General features: G+C 56.2%; 4 protein-coding genes across 4 annotated transcripts; 1 reads left to right on the top strand and 3 right to left on the bottom strand.

Moving 5' to 3' along the window:
• Nucleotides 1–516: 516 nt before the first annotated feature.
• QBC33DRAFT_8296 (protein PSP1) lies at nt 517–3,840 on the bottom strand. Its single transcript, XM_060433117.1, has 4 exons — nt 3,704–3,840; nt 2,041–3,632; nt 1,303–1,984; nt 517–1,243 (listed from the first exon to the last, which is right to left on the bottom strand). The coding sequence occupies exons 2-4, from the start codon at nt 3,485–3,487 to the stop codon at nt 607–609; spliced, it is 2,766 nt and encodes a 921-aa protein (XP_060288612.1). The 5' UTR covers nt 3,488–3,632; nt 3,704–3,840; the 3' UTR covers nt 517–606.
• A 3,581-nt stretch (nt 3,841–7,421) lies between these two features.
• On the bottom strand, nt 7,422–8,921 carry QBC33DRAFT_521095 (scaffold protein Nfu/NifU N terminal-domain-containing protein). Its single transcript, XM_060426427.1, has 2 exons — nt 7,897–8,921; nt 7,422–7,805 (listed from the first exon to the last, which is right to left on the bottom strand). The coding sequence occupies exons 1-2, from the start codon at nt 8,704–8,706 to the stop codon at nt 7,644–7,646; spliced, it is 972 nt and encodes a 323-aa protein (XP_060288611.1). The 5' UTR covers nt 8,707–8,921; the 3' UTR covers nt 7,422–7,643.
• A 203-nt stretch (nt 8,922–9,124) lies between these two features.
• On the top strand, nt 9,125–9,923 carry QBC33DRAFT_575005 (protein HIT1; the record flags this gene model as incomplete). Its single annotated transcript, XM_060430799.1, has 2 exons — nt 9,125–9,342; nt 9,407–9,923. 2 exons carry the CDS (start codon nt 9,125–9,127, stop codon nt 9,921–9,923), a joined length of 735 nt encoding a protein of 244 aa, XP_060288610.1.
• Nucleotides 9,924–10,197: 274 nt separating this feature from the next.
• QBC33DRAFT_575004 (uncharacterized protein) lies at nt 10,198–11,364 on the bottom strand (the record flags this gene model as incomplete). Its single annotated transcript, XM_060430798.1, has 1 exon — nt 10,198–11,364. One exon carries the CDS (start codon nt 11,362–11,364, stop codon nt 10,198–10,200), a length of 1,167 nt encoding a protein of 388 aa, XP_060288609.1.
• Between the last annotated feature and the right edge of the window lie 2,719 nt (nt 11,365–14,083).

Genomic DNA, 14,083 nt, shown 5'->3' with positions numbered 1-14,083 from the left:
TCCCTTTTTTAGTATCAAATTACACAAGTGTCCCTTATAAACCCCCCAACCCACCTTCTTCTCTGTCTATGTCGGTTTGTCTTTGGTTCAAATTCTGATTATGAAAAGAAAGAAAAAAAAAGAAAACCAAAAAACGGCGCCCATCAACATGCCAAGCCGTGATGATTAAGTAGAAGACCCCCAAAAAAGCCAATGTTCGAAGTCCATCCCCCCAATCGAAGTGTATAAGACCCGCCCCGAAGAAAAGCAGACCATGTAATGCCAAAGCAGAAGGCAAGTCTTTTTCCCTAGGTGCCGAAGCACATTCTCCGGCCAACGCCCAGAACGGAAGCGGCCACCGCCAAGTGAAGAAAGGTTAAATAAACGAATAAATAAAAGAAGAAAAGCAAGGGGGGAAATATAATCAGACATTTCCCGTAGCCTCATGGTGTGGGAAGTATCGACCGTTGAAAGGGTGAGTTTTCCCGTTATGTGGTCTTGTTTCGTAATCGCATCTGCAAAAAGAGGGTGTCCCGGGACATCATCATGATCCGTAGATAGAAGAACCAGTGTGCATGAAAGCAAATACGTCGCTATAAACAGTGGCAGGTATTATGGGATCCGACTTTAGCGGGAATTCAACGAGAGACCCTGAAAGGCGCCCATCCATTCAGCCTGCTGTGCCAATGGAGACACGGGTTGGTCGTGTTGAGCCCCTCCTGCCTGTGGAGTCGGGAACCGCCCGCGGCCAAGGTGATATTCGCCCGACTGTGGGAAACCAGACTGGAATTGGTCCAAGCCTTGCATCATGCCGGGTGCATAGGCCAAATTGCCTTGCCGGGAAGTGCCTCCGAAAGCGCTACCGTAGGGGTTGTACGAGTAGTTTGCAGGTGTGAAATTTGCTCCAGGTATGCCAGCCGAGTCGTGGAAAGACGGGTGGCTGTTAGAGGGCCGCACAACGCGGCCACCCTGGTTCGTCATGGAGGGAAAGCCCGAAGGTTGTTGTTGTTGTTGCTGTTGTTGTTGCTCCGCCGCCGAGGGGTTCTGACGGCGGTCCGTGGGGCCCGAGCCCCGGCCGACGCCGACGGCTCCCGGGCCAATTCCACTGGGTGCCTGTAAGCCAAGGGTCGGGCTTGCAAAGGAAGCCGGGTTGATGGCCGACATCCAGATACGCGTCTTGTATATCTTGAACAGGTCCGTAACAAGTGAGTTGAAGTTGATGTACGAGTCGGCAAAGTAGTAGAATGTCAGTTTCTTCCAGTCCCTGTTCACTAGTTAGTGAAGGAGTCGTCAACTGACTTCTTTGACGGCCTTCCAACTCACATTTGGAATTCAGCATCGAGGATCTCCATGTTGAGACCATGCTCCTTGACTTTCTGCATGCACACACGCTTCGCCTTCGCCTCATTACCCTCCTTGTCCCGCAAGGCGTGTATCTCGTGGCTTTGCGCCAGACGCTTGATCAGCTTCGGCTTCAGCTCGCCAGAACTTGGCTCCTGCATATGGTGCGGGTTTGGCGGGCCCATGCCGCCCACGGCGCTGCCCTGCATACCGTTGGATACGACCATGAGGCCGGCGCCGGAACCACCCTGGGCGGCCGCCGCATTCTGAGAGTACATCATCAACCACTTGTATTGTTCTTCGGCATAATGCTCCTTCAGCTCCTTCGCCGTCTGCCAGTCGACATTGTCTCGAGCCACGGTTCCAAGGTCAGTGCCGCGATCTGCTTCGACGATGACAAGATCGCCCGGCTTGACGGTCAGGCCCGTCCCTTCTTGGATGTAGAACACGTCCGCTCGCGCGCACTTGAAGAGGACGACGTGCAGCAGCTGGTTGTGCCTTGGCTGCGTCAGGCCATACATGTTGCGGTGAGGAGAGGGAGGCCTGTTCGAATACGGCGCGTGCATCGCGGCATAGGGGGACGGGAATTGGCCACCATAGCTGGCCTGGGCAATGGCCTGTTGCGACCCCGCGAGGTTGGGACCTCCGGCGAAATAGGACGAGACTGAATCTGTGGTCAGCTCCAAGCGGCGGGACAAAGGGGGGTTACGGTCTTCTCACCTTGGTTACTGGTAGGGTAATTAGGCATCTCGGAATACGGGGAAGGGAAGTCTTGCGGATGCTGCGAGTCCTGAGCGCTATGCTCGTGAGGGGCCACGGATTCGCCAATCGAGGCGATCGAGCCTTGACGTGGCGCCACGTCGGCGAACGAGTGTCGTCTACTCTGCGAAATGTCACCAAGCCCACCAAACCCCAGCGAGCTCTGCCAGATCGCCTTTTTAACCGTCTCCAGCTTCCGATTCTCAAGGGAGTACGGCGAACGGAAGGGACCGGCGCCGAACTCGCTCATTCTCCGTCCAAGGCCACGCCTCGCCGCCAAGTCGGATGGATCATTGGACTCGTCAAGTTCGTCGATAGCATAGTCTGACTCCTCCGGAAGGGGTTCCTGGAGGTAGCCATTTCCTAGCGCGTAGGCTGCGGAACTCGCGGCTCTGGGCCTCATGCGGGAGGCCTGATAGTGCTGCTGCTGCTGCTGCTGTTGTTGCTGTTGTTGCTGTTGTTGCTGTTGTTGCTGCTGCTGCTGCTGTTGTTGCTGCCTCAACATGGCGTTCTCTCGAGCAAGATATTCGATCGCCTTGGCCGCCTCTACCGATTGAAGTTGGCTTCCTTGCATCGAACCCGTGCTGTCATCGTCGTCATCCTCGTTCACCTTTCCCAACATAGACCCGTCGTTCGCCATCTCGCTGAGCATACTAGGCCTTGATGGTCGGTGTTGAAGTCCGGAATGGGGTGTTGGTCTGCATCGAGAGCCGATCATCGTCGATGGGCCCATAGACGTCGAGGTTGCATCTGGCTCCAACTGACCTACCGAGTAGGACTGCGAGCGGTAGGTTTTCGGAGTTGGGTGGAGGGGGATTGCAAACGGGATTTGCGAGTTCGAGGCTTGCTCTCGAGGAGGAGCGGGGGAAGTCTGTGTCCGTCCAATCTCGGCGTACATGGGGTTGTTTGGAGCGCCAGACGAGTTGACGGAAGAGGGCGATGGTAGGACTTCGGACAATCTCGATGGGGGCTCCTTCCTCTCGCTATTCCAGATGCCAGTTCCCCAGGGGAACGAGGCCGGACCGGCGTGGCCACGATTCAGAACGCCCGAGGAGGTCGGATGAGAACCCCACGTAGGATCGGCGGAGGGGGTGGTGGGATGGGAAGTTGTTGGCGACATGGAGCTGCTGGCAAATGAACCCTTTCTTGGGCGGCTAACCGCCTGGGAGGTATCGTTCAACCAAGAGGCCCGCCGAACAGGCTTCGGCGGGTGCACCGTGGGCGGTTGGGAATCCTGGCGATGAGGATCTACCTCGTCGTCCGAGCTAGCCAGCGCCTCGGAATCGGGGGTCGAACGCCGGGCGTTCAGCTTGTCAAGCAGGATCGTCTGGCTGTTCGGCGCAACAGCGGGGAGAGCCGTTTGGCCTGGCTTAGACGGCGCGCCAGGCTTGGCAGTTCCGGAGATCATCGTCTGGGTCACCGGCGAGTCCACAAAGGCAGGATAACTCAGGGCTCCTGCAGAGGCGGACGGATCGGAGAACGGTGAGGTGGTTGTGCAAAGTAATAACCATCAGGTCAGACGAGCGACCTGATCGATAATGGCAATGGCGAGCCTGAAATATCCCAGTTAGTCTCACAGCAGTGTCGAGAGCAGTGTGGAGACACGAGGCTAGGCAGTTCCTACCTCAGCGAGCGCCGTGGGAATGTATGGCTGGAATGGACGAATGGGGCAGAATAAGGGTCCAACTTGGATGGAACGACAACCAACACAGGGTCCAGTCCACAGTATAGAATGCAGCTTCTTGATGTGGCTCGCGGCCCGGTCTGTATGAAAAATCGAGATTGTGCGCGTACCGGACGGGAAATGGGTATTAATTCTATAATGTGGGTATCAGAATCAAGCGTCTAGGTTTGCTTAAAGGCAGGTCGAAAGGTGGTTGGAAAGAAGGTAGTCGATCAAAGGGGTCGAGGTCGGTCGCTCAAGAAGACACAGTCGTCGGTCCCTAGGCCGGGGATGCGCAACACGCGAGAACAAGGCCCTCGCGGCGAAACAATTGAACGCGAAGGTTGCGATGAGATGCGGGGTGCTCCGTTGAGTCAGGTTCAACGGACGAAGAGTCTTCCAGCGAGGCTCCGCTGAATGGTAAACCCCTTCGAGTACCGTCGCTTTCGCGCCGTGGCCTCTTCCTGGCGACGAATGCACGTTGCTGACCTAGGCGCGCCGGCCCATTGCACTTGTCGACCACAGACAGGCGGAGGCGAAGAAAAATAGATGGCGGTCAAAGACGGCGCGATGCGGGAATGGCGACGTGCTTCAGGCTTGCGGAAGCTGGGTGGAAAGTGCGAGTGGACGGGGGAAATGAGAATTGTAATAGTGGAGGAGTGGTGGCGGACAGGCAGCGGTGGTCGTGGTGGTGGTGGTTGTAGGAGGTGGTCGTGGTGGTGGTCTTGTTTAAGCTGGGCGCGCCGAAGTGGACATGGGGACATGGGGAGGTGGTGGTAGTTGTACTATGTGGAGTGTACGCAGTAGGTTGGATTGGAAGCATTGGCAGGCTCGAAGCGGGAGCGGGGAAAGGTTGAAAGCACGTTACTCGTTAGTCGTTGCTTGTTAGTGGCTGCCCGGATCCTGGCTCCTAGTCGGAGGGCGGATGTATGGTGGGTAGCCTGTACCTACATCACCGACCTACTATGCAACAGGTACTTTACGTAGTTGATGGAAGCTAAAATGAGAACTAAAAGTTGGCAAGAGAGTGCGGCCAACACCATCCACCGTGGCAAACCCAAAATCTGGCGAATGAGTTGAAGTTTCTTTGATTTTCCGTCCCCCTTTCACTCCGGGACAACCCCACCACAGACTGACGGTCACTTGAGTGTGGCAAGATTTAGCTGGTGAGGTTGGAAGTTGGATCGGCCTGTCTAGATTGAAACCACCAAGCGACCGGCGATATGGGCTCAGGCCTCAGGGGAGCGGGAATGGATCAACTAGATCCAGGTGGGGAGGTGGATATTGAGTGAATGGGAAAAGGGAGGGGCAAGTAACTAACTGGAAGGTAGGGAGGTAGGAACGGTAGTGGGAGGCAATTTGATGGTGCCTCTTGCAGCATGCAGCCCTCTCTCCCCAGGTGGTGTTTAAAGGGAGAGAGCCCGTTAGCGAGCTACACAATCTTGGATTTGACAGATTAACTGCCCACAGGAAGCCTCTAGCACACTACAGGAGCTTAGGAACATCCATTCTCTGTTTGTTCCAGGTTCTTTTTATCCAGGACGCACCTATTTCTGAATACCAGCACAGAGGATCCATGATGCTCCTAGTTCTCCTCTATTGGTACCCTGGCATCTACCAGGTAGTATCGGCATGTATGCATGTAGCCAGTTAACCTGGATGCTCGAGGGGAAAAGGGGGTGGGTCTCGGCAGCCTTCGTACCTGACTAACGGGGACATCACCTCCTACCTACCTTACCCAGGTACTTGGAGAGAGCGCATCGCGTCCTCTTCATGAAGTCTGTTATTCAAGACCTATTATCCTCAAACCAGCCTTGGCCTCCATTCTACGCTATAGTAGTGGTCCGTTCACAGGGAGCGGTGCATTGACCGTTCGTTGATACTTCGGCTCGATCATCATCTAGACAGCCAGTCGCGGCGTCGCTGTGTCGCCATCTTGGGAAGATTTGCAGGGTTCCTCCCCGTCCATCGATGGTCATGAAGCTTGAGCAATGCCTGAAACGATAAATACTGCGCAGTAATCCATCCGTATTCCGTACCTTCTTCTTGGTGCCCAAGCCAGCTGCTGGAGCTCAACCAGAAGTGCTTCTAGTCTGGAGAGTTAAGCAGGGGGCGTGCCGGGGGGCGGGGGGCTGGGGAGCGGGGGTGATGCGGGAACCCTTCACGGGTGGTATACACAGTAACCATGGGCAGCGATACAGTGGTAGAATGAAGGTGTGTTTGAACTTCCATTGAACAATCAATGATTTCCCGTACAGCATACATATGCAGGCTGGAGTATGTATCGGCACGCAGTTGATGATACAGGCCTAATGTTTTAAACGACCTGCGCGAGCATGCACCACGCCCAAAAGGGCTCTCTCTAGATGCAACCCCATGGCCGGATAGCCAATTGGGAACGGCGCGACCTGCGCTGTAGAATTCCGCCCCTATCCCGGACCCGCCCCTTTTCTTTTTCCTCCGCAATCACCTCCAACTTCATTGGCCAGTTGCTCACCTTTGTCCTCGTCTCTTCACCTCGAAGGCTGGTGACATCAGGTCGCCGAAGACACAAATGATTGGAATGCCGGCCTCCGCACGTTCTTCCTGGGCCGTCAAGATCACTCACTATCCAGCAGATGCAAGGCAAGGATCATGACGGGTAGGCGCCCAAAGAACGAAAAGCAAAACCATGCCCTGCCCTTGGGGTTTAAGGGGTTGTTTCTTCGCCTTTCCTCAACACTAGAATCTTCCAGACAAACCAAAAACTCTGGTGGAGGGCAGGAATGGGAGGGTGGCAGCCTTCCTGTTGCTCCACAAGTAGCCGCGCTACAACACACCCCCATTCCGTGGCTCTTGAGGAGGTTAATCTCGCCAGTTCCACCACCCCCAGCAAGACAAGTAGCGAGTATCAAGTATCAGGTATCAAGGAATAAAATCCCAGGATGGCCCACGATAACGCCCTTCAGCCTAAATCAACAGGGGCGAGGCCGGTGAGGCAACTGAATCCATGGATCGGCGTTCAAAGGAAAAGAAGGGACCCCAGTTGAACCCCAGAATCATATGTGCAAGCTATTTGTGGGCCGTGTCCCCCATCTCATCTCATCAATCGGTGTGGATCGTAAATAATAATGTAGCTAACGGGGCAGGGGGGTGGACACGGATTCTCCCATGTCAGATTAGGGTTCCCCACTACATTTATTATGGACCTACCCCGCCTGTGGACGGACCTGGCCCTCCTCACTTTGCCGCCTGTTTGCATTTCAAGGTTGATGGGCCTCTCTACCCCGGATTCTCCGCCCGTCAACCAGCCCAACGGCGCCGCGGAGTTGCACAGGTCAAACACGCCCCCCTGTATCCGTATTCGCCATCTTTTTGATCCGTACACTGCAATCTCTTCCTCTCCTCGTTGCGATAGAGCTATGTGTACTAGGTATGTACAACGACGGAACTGCCCGGCGGTGGTTGGTTGCTTGCCCTGTCACGCGAAAGACGATACCTTCGTACCAAACGCCACCGCACATGAGTGGCTGTCCTTCCCTAGGATTTGTCAATTTCGGTTTCGAGTGGCCAATTGCTGTGGCACGGGACCCTAAGAAAGTGAGACAGGTCGTTCCAGCCAGCCGTAGGTAGGTAGCTTGGTAGACTTCTACGTTCTACGAGAATAAGAACCTCGTTACCTGGAATCACTAAATGGCATGCCGTTTTCATAACATCCAGTCCCTAACGGCGGATTTATGTAAGTTGAGGTGATGATGATGATGCACCAACTGACACACGCGTTTAAGCTCGAAAAAACAGCCCATTAAGTCTATTATAGTTTAGCAAGCCAAGAAGGCCAGATCGAGAATGCTTCTACATATGACGATCGATCATCCCATTCTGTACCTTGGCCAGTGGGCAGGGCATTGCACTTGTGTGACTAACCCGGGACTGTATCTAGACTGCCCTTCCCGACAGTCGTCGGCGGGACTGCATCAGCACCTTTCTGGGCCTTGAGTTTCTCCTCAAACTTTGCAAACTCCTGGAGGGAAATCTCTTCCTCCTGGTCCATGACCTGATGGACACCCTTTACTTCCTCAATCTACAAATTCGTCAGTGGGAAACCCGAACCTCCCCTTGCGCAATAAACATGGAGCGGGTGGGGCGTGAGAATTAGATAGTCAGCGACTTACGTAGTGCATGAGCATGCCCTCGATGCCGTTCTTCAGAGTCACCGTGCTGCTGTCGCAAGTCCGGCAGGCCCCCCTCAACTTCAACAGGACATTCCCGTTCTCGAACCCACGGAACTCGATATCGCCGCCGTCCTCCTGGATGGCCGGCCGTATCCTCGTCTCGAGCAGCTCCTTGATCATGCCGACGACCTCGCTGTCGTTCTCGTCGTAGGCAAGGCTGTCCTCGGCACCGCCCGACTCTTGGCCGTCCTCGGCCCCCTCCTTCCGCTCCGCCACGTTGACGATGGTCTGCCCGGACGTGATCGCCTCCGTGATCAGCGAGAACACCTCGGGCCGTATGTGTGCCCAGTTGGCGTCGGCGGCCTTGGTCACGGTGATGAAGTCGGCCCCGTAGAAGACGGCCGTGACACCGTCGATGTTCATCAGCTGCGCCGCCAGCGGCGACGGGTAGGGCGGCGCGATCGTCGACCGCGGGTTGAGGTACTCGATGAAGGGCGTCGACATGGCCTCCGGCAGGACTCGGTGGTTCGGCAGGAACTTGAGCGCGTCCGCGTTAGGCGTCGTCTCCGTCTGGATGAATATTGTGCGCCGGCCCCGACCCGTGGTGCCCCCGGGGAGCGTCGACCACGGCTCCTGCGCTCGCTGTAGACGGGGCCGCACGCCTGCTGCTATGGCGGGAAGGCGGGAGCTGTGATGGGACTGTCTGGCGACAGCTGCTTGGACGAGGCTCAGAGAGCCTACAACTGGCTTTGTCGGCCTTCCCTTGCAGAGAAGGGTGGCCGAAGTTCGAAGCAACCTGGTGGGTGCCATGGCTACCGTATCGTCATTGAATACGCCGATTAAACGAGGTAGATCTTGTTCTAAAGGTCGAACTTGTAAGGCGATGTAGTGAAGTTTTTGAACAGCTCAAGTTAGGTACCGACGTACTGTATAATGAGATGCCGAGTTTTGCCGCAACAGTGGTGGCGTACTTCGCTGACCAAGCCTCCGCGGAAATAATTTCTTGGGTATGCGTCATAGCTAGGTCCATTAGCCTTGCAAACAGCGGACTCCAAAATCTGGACCCAATCATCAACTAGATGTTTCAGCATTCACCATCAGGGATTTTTTACTGGGCCCAGTTGTCTGAGATCTCCGATTGGTGATAAGCTGACTTCAGCTGCGGCATCCAAACGCAATTCCAACTTCACCTCGTCCCCAATTCCTATTGTCTTCGAGCTCAAGGACCATGGATCCCTCGCCGGACGAGAGCGAAACATCTTCAGCGACCGCCGATAAGCTGAAGCCTGTCCAAGATGCCGAACCCCAGGTCGGAAACACACCAGATCCTGCGAGTATCAATACCGAAACCACTGCAGCGTCCCAGGCAACCAGAGGTCCTCGTATTTGCGGGGTGTGTAACAAGGACGTCGGAAAGTATAAATGCCCAAGATGCACCATCACATAGTAAGGAAACCCCGAGTCTCCCCATCGTGGTGGCATCAATTGGCTAATTTAGTCCCATCCCCAGCTGCTCTGTCGCCTGCAACCGCATCCACAATGTGAACCACCCTCCCCCCACCCAACCCGTCACGAAACAATCCCCGCCGCCCGGGACAGAACGCGACACCCAGAAGGACGACCCCTACCGGGTCCTTCTGGAGCACAGTTCCGAGTTCAAGCGCCTTTTCCAGAAATACCCCAGCCTCGAGACCGAACTAACACGAATACACGAGGTGACCCTCCCGCCGCGGGACGACGGCACCACCGGCGGCGCGCTGCCGTGGAAGGTCAGGGTTCCCGGGCAGGCGCACAAGGAGCCCTGGTCGCGGGACGTGGGGCTCCGGACGGGCGCTGCGGCTCTGCGGAGGGCGCGCACCGACCCCGGCGACACGGGCGACGCCGTGCGCGAGTACTGCGACCTCGTCCTGCACCTGCTGGCGGCCTCGGGCCGCGACGACGCCACCGCCGTCGTCCGCCGGGAGGTCGCTGCCGAGGAGGCCAGGACCGTGGAGCGCCTGCTTGCCGAGGAGGGGGACCGGCCCTGAAGATATGAGCGGGTCCCTCTCTCTGTATATCATTGTGGAAAGAGTGGTGGGGATCCAACCCTAGTACGCTCTTACTCGGAGAGTATCTGCTTGCCGGTGATACCCAGCTGGTTATGGAGTCGGTGTTTTGATTCGGGTTCACCGAAATCTGGCATAAAAGCTGCGTTCCAAGGCACACAAGCCGGTTGTTGACTTTACATCCTGAACATTAAGTATATTATCATTACGTTGCTTGGGAGGTAAGCAAATCCCAACCCAGCGAAAAGATCATTAGCTAACGCTTAAACTTAGCAAAGAAGCCTGGTTTGGGGGACTTTGGTGCCTCTGGTATATGTGGGGGGTCGGCTTTCTCCTGTGACGATCCCCTACTCCCGAGCCTCCCCTTTAATGTCCAAATGGAATCTGCCTTCCGCAACAGCGGTGACCGGAGCCCTTTATGCCGCTGCGCAACTTCGTCGCTCTGGGTCCAGTCAACCCGGGGTTTGAGTGCCAGGGGGGTTTGTTCTGGCTCCTCTTGCGGTATTGTATCGTCCATGATGTCTGCCACCGGCTCCATCGGGGCAGAGGAGCCACCCCTGTCCTCCAGCTTCCCAAGCACATCCCCGGTGCTATTCCTCCTTGGATTAGGCTGCTGGTTCTGCTCGGGAGGCTTGGTCCGGGCCAGCTCCCCCTGGAAAGTATGCCGTTGCTGGAGTTCCGTGTCTCGCTCCCGCTCCTCGTCCATCTCCGCCGCCGTCTCCAGGATCCGAGTGCGCTGGAACTGGTTACGGTCGTAAATTCTTTCCCTCTGGCTCTGACCCCGCTGCAAAGACCTCGTCAGTTGGAAAGGTCCGAGGCTCGCATCGCCCTCTACGTTCCGGTTCGAGTGCAAGCCGCCAAGGTGGAACTTGAGTGCTGTCTCCGAAAGCTTGTGGATCAAGCCGGATTCTCGCATCCCCCCAACCGTGGTCGTTCGCGCGAATTGCTTTGCGGCTTCCCGAGGGACGTGGTGGTACTGCGAAGGCTCGCTCGAGGTCGTCGAAGCCGGAGGGGCCATGGCTAGCTTGGACGGCTTTCGTTGTGTGTTCGAATGGGTGGATTTTTGCTTCCGCAGCTCCGAGATTAGGTCAGTCGATATATCCGCCGACCTGGATCTGTGGGGTGCCGCTGATGGATCTTTGGATTGCCCCGCTGCCGGGGCGGTCTCTCCATCTCTGGGCGGTGCGCTGGCCGAGGTCGAGGCCTCCGCCTCCGCCTCCGCCTCCTTTGATTTCGCCGCCTCCGCCCTCGCTCGTCGCTTTCTCTCCGAATGCGCTCTCTGGTCGGCCATGACGAGATATAGCCGCCGCGATAGCTCGTCTGGGTCGAAGTGGCCTTGGGGTGTCATCGCCGTCGGCCGGATCTTGGGCTTCACGGGCCTTGCTGGCGGCTTGGCCACGGCCTGCTCGCGCGTGTAACTCATTTTGTATTGGATTCCCAGGCCCGACAACGCGCCTGACGGCGGAAGTGGTCCTCCGAATGCGGCAGCGGCTGCAGTCATGCCAGTGTCGGGGGCAGAGGAAAAGGTCATATGAGCCGAGGCAGCAAAGTCATCGAGTCCGTTCTGACGAGATTAGATATCACAGTCAACAATCAACGAATATCCGAATAAACACTGTCATCAAGGGCCAATAGCCGGGCTGGTGTTCTTGGGAGAATGTATAGCCGGAAAAAAAGGACTGAGAGGCAATCGGTATTGCGGGGGAAAATGAATGGTCATGGGTCTCTCTACCTATTTGAGGTCGGCAGTGGGGAGTGCTGCTGCCCCCTGTTCTGGCTGTTCTGGGCCCCTGGGGTGTTCCGTTTAGTGACAATACAATGCTACACTAACCCGTACCTTGGTTTGCTAACAAGGGACGTTTAAAGTTAGTGTACGCAGTGAAAAAGCAGATCGGCCTTGGCGACACATCGGTTCTTCCATTATTGTCCTCTCGGTTCCTATCTTGGCGACGCAAGGCCGGCAACCCTAACCCGGGGGTTGGCCGGGAGTTTCTGTATAGCACGTGCCCACTGTTCTTCAGCTCCTTCCTCAATCGAAGGAGTTCAGCTGAAACGGTGAATAGGTAGTGTCCAGCTGTGGAGGACGCTATTGCCATGGCTGTACGTATATCTCTGCCCAAGGATGTGGTGGCACGCAGAAAAACACGTTCTCTTACCAACTAAATGAAACTTTGGCCGGGGGTTCCTGTCTGTTTTTGGTCGTGGCCCGAGCTTCCGAGTGTCGGCGGGCCTCCCCTGCCGCTAGAGCAATGTACCGCTTTGCTACCCTGAATCTCGGACCCTGCTATGCTACGAATAGCATCACCGTTCTGTGTCGTCTGAATGCTTGCATCTATCAATGATCAAGCTCGCTCATTCCCTTGTTTTTCAATGAGGGCCCCCAATCTCTCTGCCATCGTTCCTGAGAGAAAGCGCTAACTGTCACAGGGAATCCCTAGTCAAGCTTAGCTGCATTTAACTCGCAAGGTCACCTGCTCGCCGTCACGAGTAGTGATTGTCTCGGGGTTTCGTTGGGGCCACCCAATGCCGACCTTTCCTCGCCCTTCCCACCCTTCCCACGAAGGGTGGATGTGAGTGGACAGATTCGGTGGTCCAGAATGCAAGCCCATATTGTCGAGCGCACACGCCGCCAACCAAGAAGATGATCTAAGTGTTTCGCTGCCGATCCCTCTGGATCATCTCCCAGCTCCTACCACTGGGGTCAAAAGTTTCAAAAGCTTTGCACGAGCCAGCTTCAAATTAGGATCGTGCAAGTCGAAGCCGCTTCCCATATGGGTTTCGCCATGGGTGTACAATGTAACTTCGGTGCCTTAAAGGTACCTACACAGTAGGTATCGAAATTTATCACGTTCCAACTCCCGGCTTCCATTGCTCTCCTGCACTGTCTGCTCCCGCCGATAGCTGCTCGCCTGAAATGCTTTCGCAGTTGTATTTGCATGGGAACACGTGTCTGGGGACGGGATCACCCAGTGGGCAGCTCGCAGTGCCTTACTCCGTGCTCCGGTATGGACGGAACCTACCTACTGCGTAATGCGTATACACTAGACCGATTGTCTGCTGGCCCGCGCTCCAAAACCCCTAAACCCCTCCTTTCGGTCTGCAAGATTCCTGCAATCCGGGATTCCTGGACTCCTGCAGTCACCGACGTACATGCGCTGTACATAGTAGAAGCCGCATCCCACGGCCCCCTCGCTTCGCATGGCACTTTCATGCCACATGTGGTGACGAGGGATTTTTGTCTATTCTCATCACGCCAAGGCTGTGTGTATGCAGCAATACCTAGTCTTCGCCCATTCCACCTCGCATTTCCCTTCCGTATTCGTTCGCTGTGTATCCCGCCCGCCGTTTCCTCTGCCAGCCACAGCAGCAGCACCGCTCAGGACTCGGGAGCAAACCCCCTGGACAAGCCGTAAGTCTGCGCGAGCCGAGCAGAGAAACGGGAGTGGCCGCCACCGCAAAGACGGCCATGTATGACTGAGACGACGTTACCTATTCGCATCCACGCACCCTGACGAGTCGCCGTTCCACCTCCGGCCCCGTGCGTTACTTATTCGAAGCGGCTCCTCCTATTTCTCCTGACCACCCGCACCACCCGCCAACACCCACCGGGGCTCTCTATATACGTTTGTCCTCCTTTTCTAGGCCTCGCTGGGGACCAAAGCGGTATGCCGTCATGTCATAACAATGTGGGTACAAACTCAAAGCGTCCCAGGCCGCTCACAGCTGCAATTGTCCGCCTCCCCGCGCAGGACCGAGTCCTCAAAGAGCTCCTCATCCCCGGCCCTGTCCCGCTCACAGGGCACCTTCCTCGATACCGACGACGAGACTAGTGCCAACGTCCGGGACTCCCTAGTCTCCATCCTCGACGATCCCTTCCTCATCGGCTACACCACCGCAAGCGAAGAGCCCCAACCGCCAACAACAGCGACCACAGCCACAGCCACAACAGCGACAACGACAACGACAGCGACAAGCACAACAAGTCCAGGCAAACTCGACAACCGCAATGCTGCACGCCAGGCCTGGCCTCCCCCGCGCAAAGAGTCCTTGACCAACCAAAGCCCAACCCCCTGGGTATGCTACGCCTGCTCTACACACCTCCCAGTCCATAAGCATTGAACCTCGCGGTAGGCTGACAGCTT

The sequence above is a fragment of the Phialemonium atrogriseum genome, assembly GCF_030411735.1.
Source record: "Phialemonium atrogriseum strain 8032-3 unplaced genomic scaffold QBC33scaffold_1, whole genome shotgun sequence".
Classification (NCBI taxonomy): domain Eukaryota; kingdom Fungi; phylum Ascomycota; class Sordariomycetes; order Cephalothecales; family Cephalothecaceae; genus Phialemonium; species Phialemonium atrogriseum.
This window is presented reverse-complemented; position numbering and strand designations above follow the sequence as displayed.